This window comes from Ctenopharyngodon idella, chromosome 1 (assembly GCF_019924925.1).
Source record: "Ctenopharyngodon idella isolate HZGC_01 chromosome 1, HZGC01, whole genome shotgun sequence".
In the NCBI taxonomy this organism is placed as follows: Eukaryota; Metazoa; Chordata; class Actinopteri; order Cypriniformes; family Xenocyprididae; genus Ctenopharyngodon; species Ctenopharyngodon idella.
The window spans coordinates 7138589-7151368 of NC_067220.1; the positions used below are offsets into that span (position 1 = coordinate 7138589).

Below are 12780 nucleotides of genomic sequence, written 5' to 3' on the forward strand. Positions count from 1 at the left end.
ATAACGGAATATATGCTATATGTGCACCTGGCGTCAAATGCGTTTGTTTGTTTGTACTGTTTCTTATTGTTTATGCTAATTTATCCGGTTGGGCGTGTTCAACGTTTTGCACTTCTGCCCGTAAACATGCAAACAAATGAGTGTTTCCATAATAAAGTTTCTGCTCACTTTGTCAATGAGTGACCGGACTGTACAATAAACCTTAAAATATGATTATTGTACCGTGCTTAAAGGGGCGAAACGAAACTTTTTTGATATCCAGGAAATGAAACTTAGCAACGTACATAAACGCTTTAGGATTCACTTTACGGATAAGAAACAGCATCACTCTGAGACAGTCCTATCGAGGAGTGCACGAACAGACAGCTCCTGATATATCGACGTGAAGTATTTCTCTGATATTTTGACCTTTCTGACGTTGTTTAAGGATGGAGAAAATGAGTTACACGTTCAGTCAGCACTATGAGGAAAAAATCCGCCCTTGCATCGACACTATCGACAATTTACGGTCTTTGGGAGTCGAAAAGGACCTGGCGTTGCCTGCCATCGCCGTCATTGGAGACCAAAGCTCAGGAAAGAGTTCTGTTCTGGAGGCGCTGTCAGGAGTAGCGTTACCCAGGGGTAGTGGTAAGGACAACATATAGCCTACTGTATAAAAAAAAAAAAAAAAAAAAAAAAAAAAAATATATATATATATAATGTGTGTGTGTATAATATATATATATATATGTATATATATATATAATGTGTGTGTGTGTAATATATATATATATATATATATATATATATATATAATGTGTGTGTGTATAATATATATATATATATATATGTATATATATATATAATGTGTGTGTGTGTAATATATATATATATATAATGTGTGTGTGTATAATATATATATATATATATGTGTGTGTGTATATATATATATGTGTGTGTATATATATATATATATGTAACAGGGTTAGCAAATACCAACCTATATATATATATATATAATGTGTGTGTGTATAATATATATATATATATATATATATATATATATATATATATATATATGTGTGTGTATATATATATATATATATATATATGTAACAGGGTTAGCAAATACCAACCTATATATATATATATATATAATGTGTGTGTGTATAATAAAATATATATATATGTGTGTATATATATATATGTAACAGGGTTAGCAAATACCAACCTATATATATATATATTTTTTTATACACACACACATTATATATATATATATATATATATACATATATATATACACCTAGTACGGTTACGGTTTCATTTTCCACTGTGAGGCTGATAACGGCCGCTCTTTGGAATGTAATAAATGTGTCAGTTGTTGCCTTGGTAACGCAAAGGTTTACTGATTACATGAGATGTAAATAACAACCGCGTTATGGAGAATGATCAGATATTTATTTTATTTTTATTAATTTGCGTTTACGTCGCTCAAATAGAGCGCTTAGTAGCTACAGACAAGTGCCCAATTCTGAGTGGCGACGTCACTTCACGGATTCTAGGGATGGGCGATACCACTTATTTTGTTTTCGATACGATACCGATACTTTCAAGGCCAGTATCGCTGATATCGATACCGATACGATACCTCTAATCTGAACTCACACATTTTAAAATTTCTTAAATTATTGAATTACTAAGAGGTAAATGGCTAACGATACCCACTTGACATTATATTTAAAAGGTATATTAAAATTTATATTATTTGACGTATTTAACGTGAGTGAATATTCAAAAAGATCAGGGTAGCTACTCACCAATAGCAGCTTACAAGAGGACAATATCTCTGTTGTTATCTTCTGAACTATTCCGAGATGTGTCTAAAGTTTGCGGTCTTTTCATTTCTCCAATATGATGGCTGTTGATGAGGTGAATGATCGCTATTCCTAATGCGCGCGCCGTACCTGAACGTGCAATCATGACTCCTCCCCCAGTAAAACCATTGTTTATAGGCACGTTTACAACATTTATAAACCTTTATTTATTTATTTATTTTAGGTTTTTAATTACTTTTTAAATGAAAGTGGCAGAGTAAAAAACAGGAAAATCATTAGGAAATTCTTGGGGGTGCCGCGCCGGTGCTAAGCACATTTCTGGTGGGGCTATAGCCCCAGCAAACCCCGGTCTAGCGCTGCCACTACTTGTGTGTGTGGGACTAATTTCTTACTCATCCCATCCCAAGCCTCCATTGCTAATTCCAAAACGTCATTTTAGAACTAGTAACGGAGGCTTGAGCCTTGATAGCAGACTTATGCCTTCACCCTTTGTACAGGAATTGTTACACGATGCCCTCTTGAGCTCAAGATGATAAGAACTAAAGGCGAGGAGAAATGGCATGCGAAAATCAGTTACCAGAACCATGAGGAAGACATTGATGACCCAGCAGAAGTGGAGAAGAAGATTCGTGAAGGTAGAAAACTCTTATGATGTATCCAGAGGTCTCTCTAAGACAAGTTCAACACCATCTAATGGTTGTCTAAATGTTTGTAGCCCAGGATGAGATGGCTGGAGCAGGTGTTGGTATTAGTGATGAACTCATCAGTCTGCAGATCACCTCTGCCAATGTTCCTGACCTCACTCTCATCGACCTTCCCGGGATCGCTCGAGTGGCAGTCAAGGGTCAACCTGAGAATATTGGAGATCAGGTAAACTTTATATCTACTATATTTTTCAAATGACATTTTGTTGGAAAGACCATTGTGCTGTCATGGTCTGACACAGGATATGCATTTCTTCTAGATTAAGAGACTGATCAGGAAGTTTGTTACAAAGCAAGAAACCATTAACCTGGTTGTGGTGCCATGCAATGTTGACATCGCGACCACAGAAGCATTGCAGATGGCTCAGGAGGAGGACCCTGAGGGCGAAAGGACTTTAGGTGTGCTTTACTCATTGCATTTCAATGCTGTAAATCAAACTGAATCAGACTCGGTATAATCATTGTTTGTCCACTACAGGCATCTTAACAAAGCCAGACCTGGTGGATAAAGGCACTGAAGGGACAGTGGTAGACATTGTGCATAATGAGGTCATTCACCTTACTAAAGGATACATGATTGTAAGGTGCAGGGGACAAAAAGAGATTATAGATCATGTCACTCTCAATGAGGCCACAGCAACAGAGAACGCCTTCTTCCAAGACCATCCTCAATTCAGGTGGGTAAATGGTCACAACATTTAAGCCCCGTTTCCACTGCAGAAATTTTCCCCAGGAACTAGGGACTTTGGGGTGGTACTTACTGTGTTTTTGACCACAGGAACCAGGGTCTAAATGCGAACTAGTCCTAGGTTTTTCGCTCGATTGGAACCAAACCAGCCCAGGTGAAGAAAAGTACACTTCTGTAATATACTTAAAGTGCTCTATTTTCGCGCACTAATTTTGTAATTTAGTTACCACTTGTAGTACACTATGGGTTCAAGTATACTATAAGTAGTATCTAAATATTTTTTTTAAAATATAGAGATAGTATATTAAAAGCACATTTTAGTTCATATTTCATGGTGTCTCAAAATAACACAGTTGAGTACACTTAGATGTTCTTAAGATTAACTTACTAAAGTACTAAAGAAGAATTTTTAGAATATTAAGTACAAAATTAGTGCGTGAAAATAGAGCACTTTAAGTACATTATAGAAATGTAGTTTTTGTTCACCTGGGAGTGCAGAAAGATTCTCTGGAGTTTTATTTTTTATTCACTGTCGCTAAGGGGCATCAAAACGTTTGAAGTGGGCAGGGCACTTTTACTAAAATGGATATAACTTGTGAACAGAATGAGAAATTTTCACCAAACTTGGAACACCTGTTTATGGGCACGATCTTTGCTCACAGTAAAAAAATCGCAGCGATTGGCCACTTGGTGGCACTATAACAGGAATAAAACAGCTATGAGTACGCAACTGTTAGTCCAATTGACTTGGAAATTGGCATGCAGTGTCTTGGTCTAAGGAGCCATGATTGTCTATAAGGACATTGGCATATCACGAGAAACATGGCTGTCATTGGCCAATGAAATTTGAGCACCCATTATACAAGGTTAACGGAGGCCGATCGGAACGAAACTCAGTGGGCATGTTCGACTCATGGTCCTAAAGTTCTGTGAGAATTTTGAAAGAAATCGGCCACTAGGTGGCGCTAACAAGTTTTACGCCTCTGTAATCACATGGTGTTTCACACATACATAAAATATTCATATAATTTGTTATCTCTTCATACTAAACAAATTTGCCTCAAGAACCTCTGCTGTCAATCAAATCGTTCATTAAATATTTTTGATTATGTAAGAAAAAAAAAACTTTTGCAAACTAGTCCTAGGTTTTTCACTCAATCTGAATAAAACCAATGCAGTGCAATTCTTTGGACTGATTCTTTGGGGGAAAAAATATTGAACTTTACCCTTTGGGTAGCTATAACCGGGTCATTTAGAAAAGGGGCATGGCCAAGTGCTCACAAAAGCCTATAACTTCTAAACGAAAACTCGAAACTTGATGAAAAGCACATACAGCATATGACTCTAAAGAAGCATGCCAAAGTTTATGGAGATGGGTCCATATGTTACGCTATAACTGTTCAAAAGCTTTAAAAAACATATATTTCCCATAGTAAACTGCCTGTATTGGCTGTAAATGGTCTTTTCCATCTTTGATTGACATGGTTACAGGCTTGCTAAATGAAACACAATACCTTTTTACACATGTGCTTAAAGGCCTTAAAGTGCTTGAATCCCGATAATTGCTGCTGGAAGCTATATTTAGGGCCCGAGCACCGATGGTGTGAGGACCCTATTGTAATTGCTCGGCCAATTATTCTTCTTCTCCGAAATGAATCGTATTTTTGAGGGCCTAAACATGCTTGAAAACTCATGAAACTTTGCACACGCGTCAGAAGTGGTGAACATTTATGTCTGATATGGGTTTCAGAATTAGGTGTGGCAAAATGGCTCAATAGTGCCACCTACAAAATTTCAATTAAGCGCCCTTCGTGCTACGTTTCACGTACAGGTATGAAATTCGGTAGAGAGATGTGACAGCCCAATACCTACAAAAAAGCCCATGGGTGCAAAATCTGTAAACCCAACAGGAATTGAGATATTTTGAATTTTCTCTGCAAAACTGCAAAATGCAGTTTTTGCCATTTCCACACGTTGTACTTTAACAAACTCCTCCTAGAGCTTTAATCAGATCAACATCATATTTGGTCAGTCTAATCTAAAGGCCTTTGAGACGTTAAATTGCAAAGATCTAGAGTTTTTGCTGAAGGGCGTGTCCATGGCGGCCTGGCAAAGTTCGATGTTTCGCCATGAAACAGGAAGTTGTTGTAACCCGGGTATACAAAGTCTGATCTGCCCCAAACTTCACATGTTTTATTAGAGTCCTGACCTGAAGACATCTACATGGCAATATTCAGTTACAGTCATAGCGCCACCTGCTGGCAACAGGAAATGGCATACTTTACACTTTAATTCACTCCCAGAAACACATTTCAATATGCCACAAAGTACCAAACATACTAGAAACACGTTAAATCATGAAACACTTGGCTAAGTGCTAATGTATGCGATTAACGCCACGAAACAGGAAGTTGTAGTAGCTCAGGCATACAATGTCCGATCTGCTCCAAACTTCACATAATAGTCCTGGTCTAAAGACATCTACATGGCAATATTCAGTTACGGTCAAAGTGCCACCTGTTGGCAGAAGGAAGTGTGGCACTTTGAAATGACTTGGCCATAATTCTCCTGTATTCACTCTCTTGCATGCATATCGCCCACTGTTCACTGTTTTCCTGATGCCAACGGGTGGCGGTGAGCCCAGGTGCGAGGGCCCTTTCATCGCTGCTTGCAGCTTTAATTATTTATTGAGATTCGAGCTGAAATTTTCAACTTTTCTTAGTAAATCATTATTTGGGATTTTAGTAAATCAGGGCTGTTGTGTACAGTTAAAGGTCACTTGATGCATTTGTTTTTTTGTTTTTTTTTCTCCCAGCAAACTCTATGAAGAAGGTTTTGCTACTATTCCTAAGTTGGCTGAGAAACTAACAATTGAGTTGGTTCATCACATTCAGGTGAAATAATCATTATTAACAAAAGAGGCCTACAGAATTTTTAGAATCATAATAAACATATCTCATTTTCATATTTGCTATGTAGAAATCCCTACCTCGGTTAGAAGAGCAAATCGAGGCGAAGCTCGCAGAAACACAGAAGGAACTGGAGGCGTATGGCAACGGACCCCCATCAGACCCTGTAGAAAGACTGAGCTTTCTCATCGATGTGAGTACAGCCTTGAAATCTGCACAGCTACTATATCAAAGTGTGAATATTTAGTCATATATCATATTTAGTCATATATTTAGTTACTCATCAGTGAGTACCTAAATTCTTTCACATTTTATCACTGAATTTAGAAAGTTACATCTTTCACACGTGACACCCTCAACCTGACCACCGGGGAAGAGATTAAATGTGGATCAGATCTACTGATTTTTCCAGAACTACGTGAAGAATTTGCAAAATGGAATGGCTTCTTGGATCATTCAGGATATTTATGTAAGTGAAGCATATACACCGATCAGGCATAACATTATGACCACTGACAGGTGAAGTGAATAACACTGATTATCTCTTCATCACGGCACCTGTTAGTGGGTGGATATATTAGGCAGCAAGTGAACATTTTGTCCTCAAAGTTGAATTGTTAGAAGTAGGAAAAATGGGCAAGCATAAGGATTTGAGCGAGTTTGACAAGGGCCAAATTGTGATGGCGAGACAACTGGGTCAGAGCATCTCCAAAACTGCAGCTCTTGTGGGGTGTTCCCGGTCTGCAGTGGTCAGTATCTATCAAAAGTGCTCCAAGGAAGGAACAGTGGTGAACCGGCGACAGGGTCATGGGTGGCCAAGGCTCATCAATGCACGTGGGGAGTGAAGGCTGACCTGTGTGGTCCGATCCAACAGATGAGCTACTGTAGCTCAAATTGCTCAAGAAGTTAATGCTGGTTCTGATAGAAAGGTTTTGTTTTACATCATGTGGATGGCTGGGTGCGGGTGCGTGTGCGTCGCTTACCTGGGGAACACATGGCACCAGGATGCACTATGGGAAGAAGGCAAGCCAGCGGAGGCAGTGTGATGCTTTGGGCAATGTTCTGCTGGGAAACCTTGGGTCCTGTCATCCATGTGGATGTTACTTTGACACGTACCACCTACCTAAGCATTGTTGCAGACCATGTACACCTTTTCATGGAAATGGTATTCCCTGGTGGCTGTGGCCTCTTTCAGCAGGATAATGCGCCCTGCCACAAAGCAAAAATGGTTCAGGAATGGTTTGAGGAGCACAACAATGAGTTTGAGGTGTTGGCCTCCAAAGGAAGACTTGGCCTCCAAATTCTCCAGATTCCCCAGCATTCTCTCCTAAAAGTGATCGAGCAGACCAAAGTGTAAGTCATAGAGGGCAAATTCCAAACAACATTTTGTGCCCTTGAAGGGCACTTCGGGAAGGGGGTGGCATTTGTAGGGGTGTTCCAAACAAAAGTGAACATCTGGATCCCTTCACGAAGGTCCCTTCCACAGGGCCGTTAGCGAAGGGAACATGCGATGGTCACTTCAAGGAAGTAATTTTATAATTTTCTGGTCATGTGACCCAGCAAATACTCGTGATTCATTTCAAAGCTAGATGGCGGGAGAGTTTGAGTTAACTTACAAACAGAGCAATTTAAGTTGTTGTGTTTTGTTCATGATATATTTCACACATTTTTGTGATGTTTTGCGATGCTCACTTCTATTTGGAATTTGCCCAGAGACTTGAAACTTTGAGGCCTGGTAGTACTCACACCATCTACAACGTCACCAAGGCTCACCCTGATTGGCCTGACGGGGGTGCTACAGCAGTAAAAAGTACGAAATCACTCATAACTCCTAAACCATTAGGCGTAGGCTCAAGTGTCTTAAATTGTTGGAATGGACAAAATACATCCCTCGGATTCAACTGTGGCTGTGGTAATTTGGATTTTTTGAAAAAACTACTTTTGCGAACATGTTCTGGGAAATCTGAGAAATTTGAAAGTAATCAGCCACTGGGGCACCTTCGCATTTTTCATGTGCGTAAAGGATTGTATATCACACATTCATACCCCATGGTAGAACTCCTCATTCTGAGCAACTTTGCCAGGACTGGAGAGATTATTTCAAAAATTAACTTTGGCAAACTATTCTTAGGTTTTTGGCTCAACATCAATAAAACCACTACGGCACAATTCTCAGGACTCACTGTCAATACTTATCAAAAAAAAAAAAAAAAAGGTTTAACTTTACCCTTGGGGTGGCTATAGCAGGGCCATTTAGAAAATGGGTGTGGCCAAGGGCATGCAAAAGCCTATAACTAATAAATGAAAACTCAAAACATTACGAAAATTGGTGAGAACATGAGACACATGATTCTAAACAAGCATGCAAACATTTATGGAGACAATAGGTGGCGCTATAACTGTTAAAAAGCTTTAAATTATGTAGAATTAATTAATTGCCTGTATTGGTAAATTGCCTGTATTGGCTGCAAATGATCTTTATGCTAAATAAAATATATTATCTTTTTTACGCAAGTGCTTAAAGGCTTTAAAGCACTTGAACCCCGTTAATTGCTGCTTGCAGCTATATTTGTTGTTGTTTAAAAATAATTTGACCATATTCTCATCTGTTGTATCCCCCTTTATCACAATTTCAATCAGTAAATTACCAACCTAAATTGCTAACTTAATCTAAGTAATATTTTGATGTTTTATTGAAAAAACATTATTTGAGAACTTTTATTTCCTTTAATGTATGAAAAGCTGATTGAGTTTTATCACTTATCTCTTGACAGACTCAAAATCTTTGTAAACATATGAGTGCCTTCTGACATTATCCATAAACTCTTTGCAGTCAACAGGAAGATTGAGAAAGAAGTTGACAACTATGAAGCCAAGTATCGGGGAAGAGAGCTTCCAGGATTCATCAATTACAAGACCTTTGAGGGGCTTGTTAGGGATCAGATCAAGATGTTGGAAGAACCTGCCTTAAAAACACTGAAGACCATCTCTGGTTTGTGTTGTATTGTATATTTCAAATCCCACCCACTTCATTTCTGCATTTTTCTTTTAAATCTTTTAATAATGTGTTGACTATTTTCAAATAGAGCTCACTTTGTGCACAGGCCCTTTGTCATCCTGAAACTGGTGGAATCTTAGAGTTGTCAAGAAAACCATGAACCAGGAGATCTAAATCCATTTTAACCACCACTGAACTTTCCAGTTTATGCAATAAATTTGTGTTTCATTTATCAATCACAATCAAAAATGATTGTTTCATTTGCTGACAATGAGTTTTGTTACCTTGCAGATAAATATCAAAGATCACATCAAAAATCAACCCATTAACTCAACATTTTGTCCTTGAGTAAGGCATGTAACCTTAAGTTGCTCCAGGTAGATTTTCCTTCAATTAAATTTACATCTTGCTTTGGACAAAGGTGGTTTAGTAAAGTGCTGTTTCTCATGACAACTGGATTCACTTGATAATCAAGCTTGCAGGCTGAAAGTTTGCTAAAGAAGCTGTATTAACAGTGTGTTTGTGTGTACATAGATGTGGTTAGAAAGAAGTTCATCCAACTGGCCCAGTACAGCTTTGTTGGATTCCCCAATCTTCTGAAAATAGCAAAGGTACTTTTTTTTTTTTTTTTTTTTTGAATGCCACTACTTTTACTTGGCTTTCTTGAGCTGTCAAGTTGACAGTTTGACAAATTGATTGAGTGTTGTCATTAAATTTCATAGTACTTTTTTTAGTGACAAATATTCAGTGATGCTTTTAAATAATAATACAGGTTTAAAGGAATTTTCTGTTGTTTTATGACTTATAGAGAGTTGTAAGTTTTCAATAATTTTTTAATACTTTCTTAGACTAAGATCGAAGCCATCAAGCTGGATAAAGAATCCCAGGCAGAATCCATGCTGAGGACCCAATTCAAGATGGAGCTCATTGTTTACAGTCAAGACGGCACATATAGCCAGAGCCTGCAACATACAAAGAATAAGTTGGAAGAGGATGAATACACTACAGAAAGTTTTAATTGCATGAGCGTAGGCATTTGCACAGACAATCATGCCACCTTGCGTGAGATGAGGTTGCACCTTGAGTCCTACTACTCGGTAAGTGTGCAACTAAAGCTTTCTGTGCCATCAGAGAAAGCTCAAATTGTAATATATATCTAATATGCTGTCTTATCTATCTTACCAGATTGCAAGCAAGCGTCTAGCTGACCAGATCCCAATGGTGATCCGCTATATGTTGCTCCAGGAAGCAGCTTTGGAGCTGCAAAGGAACATGTTGCAGTTGCTGCAAGATAAAGATGATGTAGACAACCTGCTTAAAGAAGACTTTGACATTGGCCAAAAGCGGGAGAGCTTACTGAGTCGTCAGAAACGTCTGATGAAAGCACGCAGCCTCTTGGTTACCTATTAGAATTCACTTCATATAGTCAATTGCAACGGTTTTAATGCAACAAAATCATATGCTCACAAGGTTATAGCTTGACATATTACATTTACATTATTTTGTACATTTAATCATTGAGTTATGAAGTGTCCCCCATATACGCAGTGTGCCAGGAATTTTGGGCATCAGCTGTTATCATGTCATGATTTTATCAACTTCGACTTCTTAGTAAAGCCTGTTTTATCCATGAGCAATTTTGAAACAGCAATCCATGCCTTTGTAACATAGCGTGACTACTGTAATTCACTGTATTATGGCATTTCTCAGGCTTCTATTTAACCGTCTGCAGCTGCTGGACTGATCAAAGGGAAGTCCTTTCTGATATAATTTCTTTGCACTGGCTCCCTGTCAAGTATCAGATCGATTTTAAACTCTTATTATTTGTCTACAAGCCCCTCAATAACCTGGCACCTCAATACTTAACTGATTTATTGCTTCCGTATACCCATTTTTTTTTTTTTACGGGTGGAGAATATATATATATACAAAGGCGGATTAGAACCCAGAACCTCTGGCACGCTTAACAAAAGTTCTACCGCCAGACCATTAGAACTCACAAACAATTATATGGGATCTATGTGTTATAAAAGCCCATTGTAAATGTACGTTCACTTGTGTCTTTGAGACGTGTGTTGGCGATCAGCCAACGTTAGAGCACGCTGTCATCACTGCAGCGTAAAGACACCACACTATTTCCAGCAGGTGGCACTGATTAGCGTTTTTAGAATATAGTTCTTTATGCAGCGGGTGAAAACCAAACAGACATTATGCTTTCTTCACGTTTGGTATTGTGTGCCTATATAGTATGAAACAAGTAAGTGAATTTATGCACTGTAGTTTATTAATTGTTTTGTTAAGGTGTATGATCCATTTATGAGCATCCTGAATATATATCAATCTTGGTATGTTGATATTTGTTGTTTATGCTTTACATAGTAGTGATTTGATTTGTGTTGTGGACGTGTTCGTATTATATTCTATTATATATATATATATATATATATATATATATGTTTGTTATTTAATTAATTTAATTCTTTGTGTTATGTATTCTATTATTGTTAATTATTTCTATTTTATTCTATGTTTCAGACCACACACACTCAAAAATCAATGTACTTGCACTTATGTACTCAAAGTTTTATTCACACTGTGGAATTATGATGGTGAAATAAAGCATCAAAGAACTTTAAAGCTGCTTTAAAGCATCCTTAAAAATTGGTTGAAGTTTCCACCAGTTTTCTTTACTATGTAGCCTATTTATTCACTAACGTGAAGAATCTCAGGACTTACAATATATTGTATTATAAGATGAAATTTCTGGACATCGTAATGTTATTTGCTCAGGAGGAGTGTGTGTGTGTATAAATAACTTTTACGCAGAGCAGATCATTTTACTAACTTGATTTGATGACTTATTTGTCATTTCGTTCTTTTGAGCGGAGTTAAAATGTAATTTTTCAACAACTAATTTCTAATTGTTGTGTTATACGATGTGTGAAGTTTACAGATGCAGAAAATATTAAACGTGTTATGTCATCACTGCTCATTATCACACTACAATACAAGATTACTTGTCAAATAAATAAAAGAACTAGAAATCATTTTGGTTCACATGTAAAGATGTGATACAAGTGATACATGACCCAGTAAAATGACTTCAATAATCCTGAAAATATTAAAGGGGTAAGGTTAAAATTCTGTCATCATTTACTCACCCTCATGTTACAAGTTTCTTTTTCTGAACATAAAATTATATGTTTTGAAGAATGTTAGTAACCAAACTGTTTTGGTGCCCATTGGCTTTTTGAAAAAAAAAAAAAAAGCAAAACAAAACAAATGATGAGACGTTTCTTACAATATCTTCTTTTATGTTTAACAGAAGAAAATTAAAAGTATTCAGACCCCCTTAAATTTTTCACTCTTTGTTATATTGCAGCCATTTGCTAAAATCATTTAAGTTCATGTTTTTCCTCATTAATGTACACACAGCACCCCATATTGACAGAAAAACACAGAATTGTTGACATTTTTGCAGATTTATTAAAAAAGAAAAACTGAAATATCACATGGTCCTAAGTATTCAGACCCTTTGCTCAGTATTTAGTAGAAGCACCCTTTTGATCTAATACAGCCATGAGTCTTTTTGGGAAAGATGCAACAAGTTTTTCACACCTGGATTTGGGGATCCTCTGCCATTCCTCCTTGCAGATCCTCTCCA

The 12780-nt window shown here is 37.4% G+C and overlaps 1 protein-coding gene across 2 annotated transcripts; it reads left to right on the forward strand.

Annotated features, from left to right (window-relative positions):
* The first annotated feature begins 390 nt into the window (after positions 1 to 390).
* Positions 391 to 12102, forward strand: LOC127510860 (interferon-induced GTP-binding protein MxB). 2 transcript variants are annotated; one of them, XM_051890954.1, is made up of 12 exons: positions 391 to 627; positions 2315 to 2452; positions 2533 to 2687; positions 2782 to 2920; positions 3000 to 3198; positions 6025 to 6103; positions 6189 to 6311; positions 6446 to 6587; positions 8952 to 9110; positions 9651 to 9727; positions 9965 to 10213; positions 10302 to 12102. In XM_051890954.1, exons 1-12 carry the CDS (start codon positions 429 to 431, stop codon positions 10524 to 10526), a joined length of 1884 nt encoding a protein of 627 aa, XP_051746914.1. In that variant the 5' UTR covers positions 391 to 428; the 3' UTR covers positions 10527 to 12102. The 2 variants fall into 2 exon arrangements, with proteins under 2 accessions (XP_051746914.1, XP_051746925.1); XM_051890965.1 differs by lacking the exon at positions 8952 to 9110.
* Positions 12103 to 12780: the final 678 nt, after the last annotated feature.